Genomic DNA, 16733 nt, shown 5'->3' on the forward strand with positions numbered 1-16733 from the left:
ACTCCTGTGTGTTTTGAATTGTACTCAGATGCCGAAAGCTCCCCAAAGGACTGAGAGACTGGCAGGCGTTTTTAGATCTGAAGAAAAGGATCGATGACTTCAGCGAGTCGTGCCCTCTCCTGGAGATGATGGCTCACAGAGCGATGAAGCAGAGACACTGGGAACGCATCGCTGACCTGACGCAGCACAAGTTTCACGTGGATTCGGACACGTTCTGCCTTCAAAACATAATGGAGGCCCCACTGCTGAAACACAAAGAAGACATAGAGGTAATGCTACACTGAGGCTCTGTGTATGTAGACACTGATCAGTCATAACATTATGACCGCCTTTCTAATATTGGCCCCCCTTCTGCTGCCCCATACACAACAACCCGTGATGCTCTGTGTATTCTGACACCTTTCTATCAGAACCAGCATGAACCTCTTCAGCAGTTTCAGCTACAGGAGCTCGTCTGTTGGATCCGACCACACGTGCATCAATGAGCCTTGGCCACCCATGACCCTGTCGCCGGTTTACCACTGTTCCTGACCACTGCAGAACGGGAACACCCCACAAGAGCTGCAGTTTTGGAGATGCTCTGACCCAGTTGTCTAGCCATCACAATTTGGCTTTTGTCAAATTCCCTCAGATCCTCACGCTCGCCCGTTTTTTTTTTTATATCAACTTTCAGGATAAAATTTTCACCTGCTGCCTAATACACCCCCCCCCCCCCCCCCCCCACTAACAGGTGCCATAATGAAGAGATAATCAGTGTTATTCTCTTCACCTGTCAGCGATCATAATGTTATGCCTGGTCAGTGTATGTACATACTGGTGTCTTTTGCTCTTTAGATGACATACATTGTTTTGGGTTCATTTAAGCTATCCCTGTGCTAAAGTCATGCTTAGTCTAACCAGGGTTTGAAAGAGACTTGTGTTATAATGATGACCTTACTTTTCTCCTCACACTAGGACATCTGCATCTCAGCAGTAAAGGAGAAGGATATCGAGGCCAAGCTGGCACAGGTGGTTGATTTATGGTACAGTCAGTTGCTCACATTTATGGCTTTTAAAGGCAGAGGAGAGCTGATGCTTAAAGGAGCTGAGACGGCAGAAATCATCACTGCCATGGAGGACAGTCTGATGGTGCTTGGATCACTTCTAAGCAACAGGTAAGTTTCATCAGGTTCTGTTCATGTCTCACACACTGATGTTCTCATTAGAAATAACAGTCTAGACTAGCACTTTGTAGATTTTTTGGTATTGCTTTGACCATTGCTTTGATGAAGTTTAAATATAGAGACTATTCTCCTTTATACGGATGTATAGGGGTTCAGTAAGCTTAGCAAGCTTAAACAAATAAAACAGTGATGACTTCTGTCTGTTTAAACACTGGAGCATAGTCATAATGCACATAAAACTTTCTTTGTTATGGTAATTTTGGTAGATTGAGGGGTGCAAGTCATAATTCTGATGATTCTACAGATTCATTATAGGGTAAATTAGTTTAGTATTTCATTGAACTTAATTAATCAAACTAAAGTTTATTTAACTGTGTAGTGGGCGCTCTGTGTGGGTGGCACATGGGTAAATAAGATAAGATAAGATTCCTTTATTGATCCCCATGGGGGAAATTCGAGTGTTACAGCAGCTCCAGTACAGTGTAAGTAGAGTAAATACAGTAAATGAAAATAGAGTAGAATAAAATAAAAAATAAGGAAATTATCAAATAAATGATGGTAAATAAAGTATGGTAAATAATGCTCGCTTACTACCACTGGCATCCAGGGTTCAGTGCTATCGGTCAGTTCAGCGTCTACATACAGGCATGATTGGCTATGCCTGAGGTGGGGGGTAGCCAGGACCCTGCAATGGATCGTCGTCCTGTCGGGGGTGTGTTACTGCATTGCGCCTGATATTTCCAGGACCCACCAAGACCCTGACCAGGATAAAGCAATGGTAAAAATGAAATGAAACTGTGTAGTTCAATTTAATTTTGTGTTTGTACGATTTGTGTAAATTCTATTTATTTAAAGTATCCTCCAGGCCACCCAAAGAGGACGGGGGTCCCTGCTGAGTCTGGTTCCTCTCAAGGTTCCTTCCTGTATTTTTAAGGGAGGTTTCCTTGCCACTGTGGCCCTCGGCTTGCTCAATAGGGGTTTTTGATCTGTTGGTCCCGGACTTTGTAAAGTTGCTTTGAGACAATGTTTATTGTAAAAAGCGCTATATAAATAAATGTGACTTTACTTGACTAGTAAAAAACTCTTTTTAAGGAAGGGACACAACCCAACACTCACAGCTGTAATCGATCGAACCAGTTTGTTTCAATCCCAGGCAGTGGTGCTACCAACCTGGCTGGGCAACCAACAGGCACATTAGGTTTCATTGCAGCTGTACGGTTGTGCCCTTCGTTGTCTGGCCGAAGCACCTGCACTAGCGTTGCTCATGATTTGCTTAGCGTGGCAGCACTATATGAGACTCAGCCACTGGCAGGTGAATAGATGTGGCAGCGACTGGTAATCTCTGTTTGATTTCTCTGTACATAGATACAACACTCCTTTTAAGAAAGACATCCAGAACTGGGTTTTTAAGCTCTCCACATCATCAGACATCATCGAGCAGTGGCTGCTTGTTCAGAACCTGTGGGTGTACCTGGAGGCCGTGTTTGTGGGTGGAGACATTGCCAAGCAGCTTCCACAGGTACATCATTAATCTGCAGCCTGTATGTTTACTCACCTGTAATCATGAACTGCTTCATTTACGTATTATTACCTTGTAGGAAGCGAAGCGCTTCCAGAACATCGATAAATTATGGATAAAGATCATGCAGAGAGCCCATGAGATCCCCAGTGTGGTGCAGTGCTGCGTGGGAGATGAGACCATGAGCCAGCTTCTACCTCACCTGCAGGAGCAGCTTGAACTCTGCCAGAAATCTCTCACAGGGTATGAACACAGCCCCACACTGTACAGGGTGTCGATCTATTTCAGGGCAGAAGAAAACCCATATGGACAAGCGAAGAACATACAAAACTTCTCATGGTGGATGTATATCAAGCAACAAGTGGCAGTGGTGTAGCTTGAACCAGCTTATATATTGCCCATTGACCAAAGGCACGGATCAAACCTAGGTCTGCAGAACTCTGGTTTCACCCCTTCTTATTATTCAAATGATTCACATGTTTCAGACACAACCGCTGAAATTCATGATATAAAACTATAATACTGTGCAGCAGCAGTTTAGGGAAGGTCCTTTCTGTTCCAGCATGACTGCGCAAAGAAGCTCCAGTGTCCTGCACAGAGCTCTGACCTCAGCCCCACTCAACAGCTCTGGGATGAACCAGAACATTAACATCGATGCCCAGTCGTACTAATGCTCTTATCACTGAGTGGGCACAAATTCCCATACTTCAGAACAGAGGCTGTTGTTCGAGCTAAAATATCACACAGAGGTCACTAGATAGGGCAAGCCGTAGCCTGGCGCTTAGGGTACTGGACTAGTAACCAGAAGATCGCTGGTTCAAGCCCCACCACTGCCAGGGTGCTGCTGTTGGGCCCTTGAGCGAGGCCCTTAAACCTCAATTGCTCAGACTGTAGACTGTACTGTAAGTCGCTTTGGATGAAGTCGTCTGCTAAATGCTGAAAATGTAAATAGGATGTCTAACACGCTCACGGTCCAAATACTTTTGGCCATATAGCATGCATCTGTGTAGGCATGAACACAGTGTGAGCCATGTCTTTTACATGATAAATCACTAGATCAGTGCTAACTAACTAAACCTGGACATACAATTCAAAGCAAATGTCCTATTTATTTTTTAATTAATTAATTTATTTATTTAATTGAATGTAGAAAATGTCAGCAAATCACTGATTTGATGCTAACAAACAAACAAAAACACTCACATTATTATTTTCCTCACTGTCCACACATCCCTCATCCCAAAACCCTGTATTATTACCGTGCATTAGTGAGGCTTTATCTAAGCACATGTGACAGCAGCTGTCTCAAAACATCTGCATCATCAGGCTTCACCTGTTTCTGTACAGCTACCTGGAAAAGAAACGACTGCAGTTCCCCCGCTTTTTCTTTGTGTCCGATCCTGCTTTACTGGAAATCCTCGGACAAGCCAGTGACTCTCACACCATCCAGGTACGAGCGGCGCACCAGTATAAACGCTCTCCACGTCAGTCCAGCTTCATAACCATCTTTGCACTCGTGATTGCAGGCTCATCTCCTGGGAGTGTTCGACAACGTCAGTGAGGTGGAGTTTCATGTCAAGGACTACGACAAGATTTTGGCGGTGATCTCTCAGGAGGGCGAGAAAGTACCCGTACGTATCAGCTGGAGCTCAGAAGTGTGCGGTTGTATTTATTTCCACACACACAGGGGAACAGAGTACAGATGAGAAGTAGGGGTGGGTGATGTTTCCAAAATCCTTCATCTTATCACGTCAAATAGAGATCAGTCGTAGTTAGTGATCAGCCAGGATTATAAAGGGCAACGGTAGGTGAGGCTGGGACAGTGGGAGCCTAGTGGGTGGAGTTTTAAGCTGTCAACTGAAAGCTTGAGAGTTCGAATCCCGGCTCTGCCATGCAGCCACTGTTGGGCCCTTGAGCAAGGCCCTTAACCCTCTCAGCTCTAGGGGCGCTGTACGATGGCTGACCCCAGCTTTGACCCAAGCTTCCGAAACAAGCCGTGATATGCGAAGAAAGAATTTAGTCGTTCTGTACGTGTGTATATGTATATATGACAAATAAAGGCATTCTATTCTATTTTATTGTTGTGTTAAAAACACTATATAGACAAAAGTATTGGGACGCCCCTTCTAATCTTTTAATTAATGTGTTTTAGGCACAACAATCTATAACATGTGTAATAAATCAATTATACAAGAAGTCATGAATTCAACTTTGCAGCAACAGTTTAGGGACTTCTCTTTCCTGTTCCTGTTCCAGCATGACTGTCCCCCTACATGAAGAAAAGCTCAATTTAATGAAACTTCACATGCTGCCATCATCTGTACTACTGAATGGACACAAATTCCCATAGACATACCACAAAGTCTAACCCTAGAAGCTTCTTAGTAAAGCGACTGTTCTACCTGAAAAAGTCACTTTATTTTAGACAGTGTATTGTCTAAGCAATTAGGGGTTAGGGCCTTGCTCAACAGTGCCAACCTGGCGGTGGTAGGGCTTAAACCAGTGACCATTTGGTAACTGGTCCAGTACCTTAACCACTAGGCTACAGCTGCCCTTAGTGAGGCGTTTTGCAAGCTCATGGTCAGGTGTCCACATACTTTTGGCCATACAGTGTAGATCCAGTTGCCTCTTACCTTATTTGATGTTATGTTATGACATTTTTTAATGAACGATCTGAAGTAAAGACTCTCGCAACCTGTGAGTTAATGAAATAAATTGATGATAGAGATAAACAGTGCACCTCTAGTGGTGTGGTATTTTATATATACATTATATATACATCCTACTCACTAAGAGGAAGAACCAGTAATAAAGTTTTTATTTCTGTGTTGATTATGATAATTGATTTGGATGGAGCTGCTCTGATGTGCTGTGTGTGTTTACCAGCTGGACAAACCAGTAATGGCGCGCGGTCCTGTGGAACTCTGGTTGGGAGAGTTACTGGTGCAACAGCAAGCCTCACTGCACTCAGTCATAAAAGCAGCTCAGCTGCAGATTAATGAGCCCGACTTCCAGCTCCTCACCTTCCTTAACCAGGTCCAAGCTCAGGTACGCAACAGCTCAGAGCGTGCGTATCATAACAATGCGTATAACATATAGCACAGCCTTAAAAATACATGCACCGGTGATGTTCCTCTCCTTCAGGTGGGCCTGCTGGGCATTCAGATGCTCTGGACTCGAGACTCAGAGGAGGCACTGCAGAATGCCAAGAAGGACAAGAGGGTCATGTCTGTGACAAACCAGAAGTTTCTGGATCTGCTGAACACGCTGATAGCACAGACGACTCACGACTTGTCCAAGTTCGAGCGTGTTAAGTTTGAGACGCTGGTTACAATCCACGTCCATCAGAGAGACATTTTTAATGATTTGGTAAGAATATGACTTCTGTAATCACGTGATTCCTTTTATGGCATGTTTATCAGCATCTTTATCCTGGTCAGGGTCGCTGTGGGCTCGCTTTCACCGGAACCCACCCATCTCAGGACTTCAGCTATCCCCACACTCCTTAGACATAGCTAATTATATCTGTGTAGACGCCTCGCACCGCTGAGGTTCGAATCTGGATCTCAGCATGAGTGTGATAGACCTCTGCACCACCCGAGCACCCAGTCCTTTCATTTTATCTTTATATCTTTATATTCTGGCTTATAAAAAGAGAGTTATTAAATTAACATCATTGTTTATCATCATTTTTTATATTTTTGTTGTACAGTCTTGGGCAAAAAAGGTAAAAATGGAGTCAGAAGATGTTTTGAAAACATTTAATCATCTAGACATGTTACTTTGAGTTTTATATCAAGCATTGAAATCCGTTCATGAATTTTTCTGTGTATAAGAAGATTTTCCACCCAACCGAGCAGTGCGGAACAAACGGTGGCTCAGATCTTCCTTCTGGATCATTTTCTGACCGGCCAGTTGTTGTTAGGACCATTATAAGGAATTTTGGGTTGTGTGCACACACCACACACACACACACGTAGTTTACGATGAAATAAATCTCTTTCCTCTCTGTGATGTTATCTGTTCAAAAAAGCATCACACTTTTTTACCCACCCATTTTATATTCCATACAAACATGAATGTTTACTTTGTCTAGCGTCAGTAAATCCTTACCAGCGTGTTATTATTTTATATACTAATAAATACAAGGTTAAAGCGCAGTTGTAGTCTGTATCAGGAATAGAATTAACCGTAGCCCTGTGCTTGTTAGGTGAAAATGAACATCAGGTCCCTCGGTGACTTTGAATGGCTGAAGCAGAGCAGATTTTATTTCCGGGAGGATCAGGATCACGTCGCAGTGTCGATCACGGACGTCGACTTCATCTATCAGAACGAGTTTTTAGGCTGCACGGACAGGCTGGTCATCACTCCTCTTACAGACAGGTGCTTCTACTCGTCCTTTAGGAGGTCCTCGTGTACATTCAATAGAAATAACAATAATGTTTTTCTCCCAGGTGTTACATTACCTTAGCTCAGGCGTTAGGTATGAGTATGGGCGGAGCTCCTGCTGGTCCGGCTGGGACGGGCAAAACCGAAACCACCAAAGACATGGGCCGCTGCCTGGGGAAGTACGTCGTGGTCTTTAACTGCTCCGACCAGATGGACTTCAGAGGACTGGGCAGGATTTATAAAGGTGATTTTATTTAGTCAGTCAACACGGCGCTACACTATAGGTCAACAAGTATGTGGACACCTGACCCTGAGCGTATTGGTTACCCGTTCCAAACTCATTAGATTTAATATGGACTTGCCTTTCTATACGATTTTGGTAGTGTGCATGTGGAAATTTGTGTCCATGTAGGTAAATGTTGGGTGAAAAGACCTGGCTTACAATCAACATTCCAGTTTTTGCTCACTTGTGTTCAGTGAGATTGAGCTCAGGGTGTTCTACATCGGGGGAGCCAAAAAAATGGGTTGCAGAGAAAAAATTAACAGAAATTAACTTGTACATAAACGCCCCCTTGTGAAGGCTTTACGTTACATCTCGTAAACCACAGTGGGACCAGATTGCTACCATTTTTATTAATGAAGTATTATTTGTTTTGTGTTTTGTTTTAATGCATTGTTTGTGTGGCCTGGCTTGCTGTAAAAATCATGACAGAGAACATGTGAGACGTTTAAAAAAAAGTTTGAAAAACTCTGATTTACATGATACTTGAATTCTTCCACACCAGAGACTTTAACCTTTGTGCATAGTTCACAGAAGAATAGTCATACTGGAACAGGAAGGGACCTTCCCCAGAATGTTGTCTAAATGTTTATAGCATAACATTATAGCATATAGCATTTTTACCACTCTTAGTATTGTGTATAGAGAAACATGTAAACGTAATGATTAGGAGGGGTGTCCACACTTTTTGACCATATAGTGTGTAACAGCAGAATAAGTCTGTATTAAAGAGACGTATCTGAGTGTGCCATCAGTCCAGATTTTATTCAGAATGGTACTGAGGATAAAACGATCACGTATATCCACTCTAATAAAGGACTTTCTGTTAGGTCTGGCTCAGTCTGGGTCCTGGGGATGCTTCGATGAGTTTAACAGGATCGACCTGCCCGTGCTGTCGGTCGCTGCACAGCAGATCCACATCGTCCTGAGCGCTCGCAAAGAGCGCAAAGCTCAGTTCCTCTTCACCGACGGAGACTGTGTGGATCTGAACCCCGAATTCGGACTCTTTATTACCATGGTAACGTATTTACAGATGTTCAAATATACACGTGTGGTCCATATTTTAGCACCTTTGATTGTTTGGTATAAAAAGCCAATCATTAGATAAAAATGGACATGGAGTAAGTGAACGTTGTGTCATCAACATCTTGCCCAAATACATTCAACACAACATTGACATTTCAGTCATGTAAGAACAGTAATATAAGAAACACAGTGAATGACACGGGCAGGATTAAAGGCGTCCTTTACTTTAAACTAATGTGTCTTGTTATAGAACCCGGGCTACGCCGGTCGCCAGGAACTGCCCGAAAATCTAAAGGTGCAGTTCAGGACCGTTTCTATGATGGTTCCTGACAGACAGGTGAGGTTTTTATACACTGGTACTGGTACGTGAACTCATTTCCCTTCTGTAGAAGCTCAGCTAAGCGAACCCTCTGTGTTTCAGATCATCATGAGAGTCAAACTGGCCAGCTGTGGTTTCATCGAGAACGTTATACTGGCTCAGAAGTTCTTTGTGCTTTATAAACTGTGTGAGGAGCAGCTCACGAAGCAGGTACATGTCAGCAAACACACACCAAATGGCCAAAAGTATGGAAACACCCATCCTAATTATTAAAGGTGGATGGAACGCGCAGCCTTCCTGACTCAGCAGTGTACTGAGCATGTGCAGTTCATCCAGTTTCATTATTGATCAGTGGTGTATCTGTGAGATCAAATTCAGATGTTGAATGCTTGCTTGTAGTTAAATCAAACATATTTTCATACAGTTTGTATTATAATTAATAACAAAATGGGCGCTCAGGTGGTGCAGGGGTAAATTCCGCGGGCGTAGCGTACTACCGCTGGGATCCAGGGTTTAAATCGGCGCTGCTGTTGGACGTCTACATACAGACATGATTGACCATGTCTCAAAGCTAAAGGTGGCCGAGGGTTCGTTTCTGACCAGGGTGTGTTTCTGCATTGCGCCCAGTGACTCCTAAAAAAGTGGACCCACCGTGACCCTGACCTGGATAAAGGATAAAGTGGTAAATAATAAAAAAGAAACAATAATGATAAAAGTGATTAAAGCATTCGTGGTAAATTGCGCTGAGCCACTAACACTGAGATCCTTGGTGCTATCGGCCGGTCGGGCATCCAGATACAGATATAATTGGCTATGCCTTGGGGGATTTGGAATTGGGGGCTGAACAGCCTAGCCATTGAGAGGTGCACTCGTCAGGGTGCATTCACTGCCGGTCCCAAGCCAAGATAAAATAAAAAAAGGCATCCAGTGTAAAGACTGTACACACACCAGATCTGCTGTGGTGACCACGAATATGGAGCAGCCAGAAGATCAAATAAATCTGGTCAGTTAGAGTTGATCAGTGAACAGTTACAGAATATAAATAAGGATTTTTTTTTTTCATACTGGATTGTATATAATTCTGTTCACTTGTTGTTAAGAATGTAAATCAGAATATTCATGTATAAACTCTTCTCTCTCTGTAGGTTCACTATGATTTTGGGTTGAGGAACATTCTGTCGGTTTTGAGGACTCTGGGAGCTGAGAAACGGGCTCGACCCTCAGACTCTGAGTCCAGCATCGTGATGAGGGTTCTGCGTGACATGAACCTCTCCAAACTGGTGAGAACCGTAACCATTGCAGTATCAGTACTAAATGACGCCACGGAAAGGACCCACGTTGTGCTCCTGGTTTTGGGGATCTTCATGCACCCTGCTTGTGCTGCTACAGGTGGATGAAGACGAGCCTCTGTTTCTCAGTCTGATCAGTGACCTGTTTCCTGGGATTCAGCTGGATAACAGCACCTACGCTGAGCTGCAGGCTGCAGTCGCCACACAAGTGCAACAAGCAGGAATCGTTAATCACCCGCCGTGGAACCTCAAGCTCATACAGGTAAACTCACCTGAACATGTGTGTCTGTGTGTGTATGTGTGTGTGTATGTATGTGTGTATGTGTGTGTGTATGTATGTGTGTATGTACAGTATATATATATATATATATATACTGTATATGTGTGTATGTGTGTGTATGTGTGTGTGTATGTGTGTGTGTATGTATGTGTGTATGTACAGTATATATATATATATATATACTGTATATGTGTGTCTGTGTGTGTATGTGTGTGTGTATGTATGTGTGTATGTGTGTGTGTATGTATGTGTGTATGTACAGTATATATATATATATATATATATATATATATATACTGTATATGTGTGTGTGTGTATATGTGTGTGAGGATGTATGTGTGTATGTGTGTGAGGATGTATGTGTGTATGTACAGTATATATATATATATATATATATATATATATATATATATATATATATGTGTGTCTGTGTGTGTATGTGTGTGTGTATGTATGTGTGTATGTGTGTGTGTATGTATGTGTGTATGTACAGTATATATATATATATATATATATATATATACTGTATATGTGTGTGTGTGTATATGTGTGTGAGGATGTATGTGAGGATGTGTGTGTGTATGTATGTGTGTATGTACAGTATATATATATATATATATATATATATACTGTATATGTGTGTGTGTGTATATGTGTGTGAGGATGTATGTGTGTATGTATGTGTGTGTGTATGTGTGTATGTACAGTATATATATATATATATATATATATATATATACTGTATATGTGTGTGTGTGTATATGTGTGTATGTATGTGTGTATGTATGTGTGTATGTACAGTATATATATATATATATATATATATATACTGTATATGTGTGTGTGTGTATATGTGTGTGAGGATGTATGTGTGTATGTACAGTATATATATATATATATATATATATATACTGTATATGTGTGTGTGTGTATATGTGTGTGAGGATGTATGTGTGTATGTATGTGTGTATGTACAGTATATATATATATATATATATATACTGTATATGTGTGTGTGTGTATATGTGTGTGAGGATGTATGTGTGTATGTATGTGTGTATGTACAGTATATATATATATATATATATGTATATACTGTATATGTGTGTGTGTGTATATGTGTGTGAGGATGTATGTGTGTATGTATGTGTGTATGTACAGTATATATATATATATATATATATATATACTGTATATGTGTGTGTGTGTATATGTGTGTGAGGATGTATGTGTGTATGTATGTGTGTGTGTATGTGTGTATGTACAGTATATATATATATATATATATATATATATATATATATATATATATATATATATACTGTATATGTGTGTGTGTGTATATGTGTGTGAGGATGTATGTGTGTATGTATGTGTGTGTGTATGTACAGTATATATATATATATATATATATATATATATATATATACTGTATATGTGTGTGTGTGTATATGTGTGTGAGGATGTATGTGAGGATGTGTGTGTGTATGTATGTGTGTATGTACAGTATATATATATATATATATATATATATATACTGTATATGTGTGTGTGTGTATATGTGTGTGAGGATGTATGTGTGTATGTGTGTGTGTATGTGTGTGTGTATGTACAGTATATATATATATATATATATATATATATATATATATTAGGGCTGTCAAACGATTAAAATTTTTAATCGCGATTAATCTCAGAATTTCATATAGTTAATCGCGATTAATCGCATTAAAAAAAATCTGTGTAAATGTTATAGAAAACAAGGATTTTTAAGTGAAATGTTACAATTAAAATGGTGAACACATTTTATGCTAAATGTACTGATGTTAAAAACTGCTGGGACAAGAGAAAACTGTAAGGGAGTTTTATTCACTCACATACTAGGCAGTAAATGTCAGATTGTAGGTTAGAATTTCTCCATCAGCAAACATTGTAGATCAGCGGTGCTTTAGGTGGGATAAGGCGTAGTTATTGTAACAGACTTGTCTGTGGTTGTATCGTGACGATGGTTTGATGGACGTTTCTACACGAAGTGAGTGTGTTTTGACCCTTTGGGGCTTCCATAGTTCATGAACTAACGTGCTCGACTCAGCTTTCCGGTATTCGGTACAGAAGAAGAAGTTAATTAAGTGTAATAAAGTGTTCTGCTCCCGACAACTTGTGAATATAGCGTGTATTTATTTCTTTATTATGCAAGTGCATCACTACCACGATCGGTTACATTATGTTAACAAACCGCAAATGAACAACGGTGGCAAGTCCGACATTAAAACGTTTGTTCTACCAGTCAAGTCTCAACATGAACTAGAATTTGCGTTAATGGCACTAATTTTTTTAATCGCGTTAAATTGAGGTCGCGTTAATGCGTTATTATCGCGTTAACTTCGACAGCCCTAATATATATATATATATATATATACTGTACATACACACATACACACACACATACATACACACATACATCCTCACATACATATACACACACACACATATACAGTATATATATATATATATATATATATATATATATATATATATATATATACTGTACATACACACATACACACACACATACATACACACATACATCCTCACACACATATACACACACACACATACACACATACATCCTCACATACATCCTCACACACATATACACACACACACATATACAGTATATATATATATATATTAGGGCTGTCGAAGTTAACGCGATAATAACGCATTAACGCGACCTCAAGTTAACGCGATTAAAAAAATTAGTGCCATTAACGCAAATTCTAGTTCATGTTGAGACTTGACTGGTAGAACAAACGTTTTAATGTCGGACTTGCCACCGTTGTTCATTTGCGGTTTGTTAACATAATGTAACCGATCGTGGTAGTGATGCACTTGCATAATAAAGAAATAAATACACGCTATATTCACAAGTTGTCGGGAGCAGAACACTTTATTACACTTAATTAACTTCTTCTTCTGTACCGAATACCGGAAAGCTGAGTCGAGCACGTTAGTTCATGAACTATGGAAGCCCCAAAGGGTCAAAACACACTCACTTCGTGTAGAAACGTCCATCAAACCATCGTCACGATACAACCACAGACAAGTCTGATACAATAACTACGCCTTATCCCACCTAAAGCACCGCTGATCTACAATGTTTGCTGATGGAGAAATTCTAACCTACAATCTGACATTTACTGCCTAGTATGTGAGTGAATAAAACTCCCTTACAGTTTTCTCTTGTCCCAGCAGTTTTTAACATCAGTACATTTAGCATAAAATGTGTTCACCATTTTAATTGTAACATTTCACTTAAAAATCCTTGTTTTCTATAACATTTACACAGATTTTTTTTAATGCGATTAATCGCGATTAACTATATGAAATTCTGAGATTAATCGCGATTAAAAATTTTAATCGTTTGACAGCCCTAATATATATATATATACTGTATATGTGTGTGTGTGTATATGTGTGTGTGTATGTATGTGTGTATGTATGTGTGTGTGTATGTGTGTATGTACAGTATATATATATATATATATACTGTATATGTGTGTGTGTGTGTATATGTGTGTGAGGATGTATGTGTGTATGTACAGTATATATATATATATATATATACTGTATATGTGTGTGTGTGTATATGTGTGTGAGGATGCCAGGGCCTTGTTTACCCCCAGACATTGCCAGTAAAGTCTGTGTGCACCACTAGGGATTTGAACCCTGGATCCTGGCATAGTGGCCACCCAAGCGCCCATAAATAAATATACCGCCTCTATATGCATTAACTACTAATAACAAGCATCTAACTCACCCCACAGTCAGTTCCATTACATCAGTGAAACCAGAACCGATGATCATGACTACACTATAATCACCTGTTTACGTTTTGTAAATGTTTCCGGCAGTTATACGAGGCGTCGCGGGTGCGTCACGGCCTGATGACCCTCGGCCCGAGCGGAGCCGGAAAGACGACCGCCATTAACATCCTCATGCGCGCCATGACAGAGTGCGGCGCTGCTCACAGAGAGATGAGGATGAACCCCAAAGCCATCACCGCGCCCCAGATGTTCGGCCGTCTGGACGCCGCTACCAACGACTGGACCGACGGGATCTTCTCCACCCTGTGGAGGAAAACTCTCAGAACTAAAAAGGGTGAGCATGAGCTGGGTTTTAAAAACTCTTCCAAAGTTATCAGCCATTTGAAGGGCAGAGTGAACCATTGTTCTGGTCTGAAGTGAGAAAAATTAACAACTTCAGGCTTTAAAACCCCCAGGATTCTTTGCTGTATTTGAAGTAGCAGCATAAACCAGTACAAACACATAACTGCAGCTCATGTATTAAACATGACATTAATATTATTCAATTATTATCTTTAGGCTTTGTAAATGTTTTCACTCCCTCAGAATGAGCACTGCACACTGCACATCATGTATTTATTCTTTATTCAGGAGAAAACATCTGGATTGTGCTGGATGGGCCAGTAGACGCCATCTGGATCGAGAACCTGAACTCGGTGCTGGACGACAACAAAACTCTGACCCTGGCGAACGGTGACCGGATCCCTATGTCCCCGAGCTGTAAGCTGGTGTTTGAGGTGCACAACATGGACAATGCTTCTCCCGCTACCGTCTCCAGAGTGGGCATGGTGTTCATGAGCTCCTCCGCTCTCAGCTGGAGACCCATTCTGCAGGTTCTCATTTATAACTGCTAACTCTCACTTACTGCTTAGTCCTGATCAGGGTCAAGGGGGATTCAGATCCACCCAGGAAAAAAGCTAGATGCAAAGAAGAAATACCACATTGACAGACAGACTCAAACCTAGAGGGAATTTAGATCTGCTAATCCACCCACTGGCAAGTATTAAGAAGTAGGAAGAAAATAAGGATTCTGTGGGAAAGTGGATCTTATGATCTTAAGTTCTAATGGGCTGAAGGGATTCCTCATTACAGGCAGCTGTAGCCTAGCGTTTAGGTACTGGACCAGTAATCAGAAGGTTGCTGGTTCAAGCCCCACCACTGCCAGGTTGCCAGGGCCCTTAACCCTCATTTGCTTAGATTGTATACTGTCACAGTACTGTAAGTCGCTTTGGATAAAAGTGTCTGTGAAATACTGAAAATGTAAATGTACTGCTGCAATAGCGGCCTCTGCTGGCTGGTCGAGACACCGCATGACACAGATGGTGAATAGCGGAGAGCAGTGCGTGACTCTCAGTACGCCATACTGATCCCTGCCCACCTAATGCAGGTGAAAAGAAGTGGCTGCTACACATGTGTCGGAGGGGGCATGTGTTAGGTACTGTGCTCCTCAGTCAGGGTCGAGATTTACAGCAGTAGAGCAGATATTTATATGAGATATTTATACTACAGAGATACCATCAGCCAGAACCAAATTCCTTGTGTTTATCCGATAAATCTGATTCTGATTCTGAGATATAACTGGGGAATTGGATGTGATTAGATTTGGAGAAAAAGGGAAAGATGCAACCATGCTGCTGTAGAAATAAAGTCTCAAATAAAATAAAACATGATGTGTCGTTTTCCCTTGGTGGTTACAGTGCAGTCAAACTAAATAAAAATATAAATGTACAATATTTATTCTTCCGTAACAGGATTCCTTAACAGGTCTCACTCTCATCATCTGCTTAGTAAAATAAGGAATAATAATAATGAAGCTTTTTGTGACCAGTTATAAGTCTGGTTAATAACAATTCAAGCTGCAGTATATCAAAGTGTGTGTGTGTGTGTGTGTGTGTGTGTGTCAGGGCTGGACCAACAAGCGCAGTGCTCAGGAAGCTGACAGCCTGATGAGCCTGTATGATAAGATATTTGAAGATGCTTATATATTCATGAAACAAAACCTCAAGCCAAAAATGCAGCTCTTGGAGTGCAACTACGTTATGCAGGTAAACTACAGTCATGCAGTATGAAAGAGTGTGGTCAGTACTTCAGTACTTCATTATCAGCATCCAGATCAGTTTTAAATCTTTATTAATGATCATTACACTTGAATAATTACTCGGTTACTATTACGTTACTTTACTGCGCTGATACCCGTACTGGTGCTCACCACCTGACGTGTGTGTCCAGTCGGTAAACCTGCTGGAGGGTCTGATTCCTCCTAAAGATGCTGGAGGCACGTTGAGCAGCGAGCACCTGGAGCGCCTCTTCGTGTTCTGCATGATGTGGAGTCTGGGAGCTCTGCTGGAACTGGATGACCGGGACAAGATGGAGCTGTTCGTTCGCTCTCATGAAAGCAAGCTTGACCTGCCACCGACAGAGCCTGGCCAGACCATGTTCGAGTACATGGTCAATCAGAACGGCAAGTTTACCACATCGACTTAATAAAGCTGGAGGCAACAGGTATTCCTGGTGTTTTTGGGACTGTGGGGTATTTTGGTGATTGGAATCGTGTCTCTGCTTCCGGAAGCAGATCAGGGAACAAACGACTGCGTCCAGCCTA

General features: G+C 41.2%; 1 protein-coding gene across 1 annotated transcript in view; it reads left to right on the forward strand.

The window, feature by feature from the left end:
• Positions 1-16733, forward strand: part of LOC134320409 (dynein axonemal heavy chain 8-like) — a 58977-nt gene that overhangs the window by 20043 nt on the left and 22201 nt on the right. Inside the window, exons 36-54 of the mRNA XM_063001778.1 lie at positions 29-269; positions 955-1154; positions 2529-2682; positions 2762-2925; positions 4030-4132; positions 4209-4313; positions 5569-5730; positions 5827-6051; positions 6893-7065; positions 7137-7315; positions 8182-8369; positions 8628-8714; positions 8799-8906; positions 9842-9976; positions 10086-10247; positions 14180-14426; positions 14723-14964; positions 16036-16176; positions 16361-16592. Of these exons, the coding sequence (XP_062857848.1) occupies positions 29-269; positions 955-1154; positions 2529-2682; positions 2762-2925; positions 4030-4132; positions 4209-4313; positions 5569-5730; positions 5827-6051; positions 6893-7065; positions 7137-7315; positions 8182-8369; positions 8628-8714; positions 8799-8906; positions 9842-9976; positions 10086-10247; positions 14180-14426; positions 14723-14964; positions 16036-16176; positions 16361-16592 (3248 nt within the window). The remainder of the gene's footprint in view (positions 1-28; positions 270-954; positions 1155-2528; positions 2683-2761; positions 2926-4029; positions 4133-4208; positions 4314-5568; positions 5731-5826; positions 6052-6892; positions 7066-7136; positions 7316-8181; positions 8370-8627; positions 8715-8798; positions 8907-9841; positions 9977-10085; positions 10248-14179; positions 14427-14722; positions 14965-16035; positions 16177-16360; positions 16593-16733) is intronic.

Source organism: Trichomycterus rosablanca, chromosome 9 (genome assembly GCF_030014385.1).
Source record: "Trichomycterus rosablanca isolate fTriRos1 chromosome 9, fTriRos1.hap1, whole genome shotgun sequence".
Classification (NCBI taxonomy): domain Eukaryota; kingdom Metazoa; phylum Chordata; class Actinopteri; order Siluriformes; family Trichomycteridae; genus Trichomycterus; species Trichomycterus rosablanca.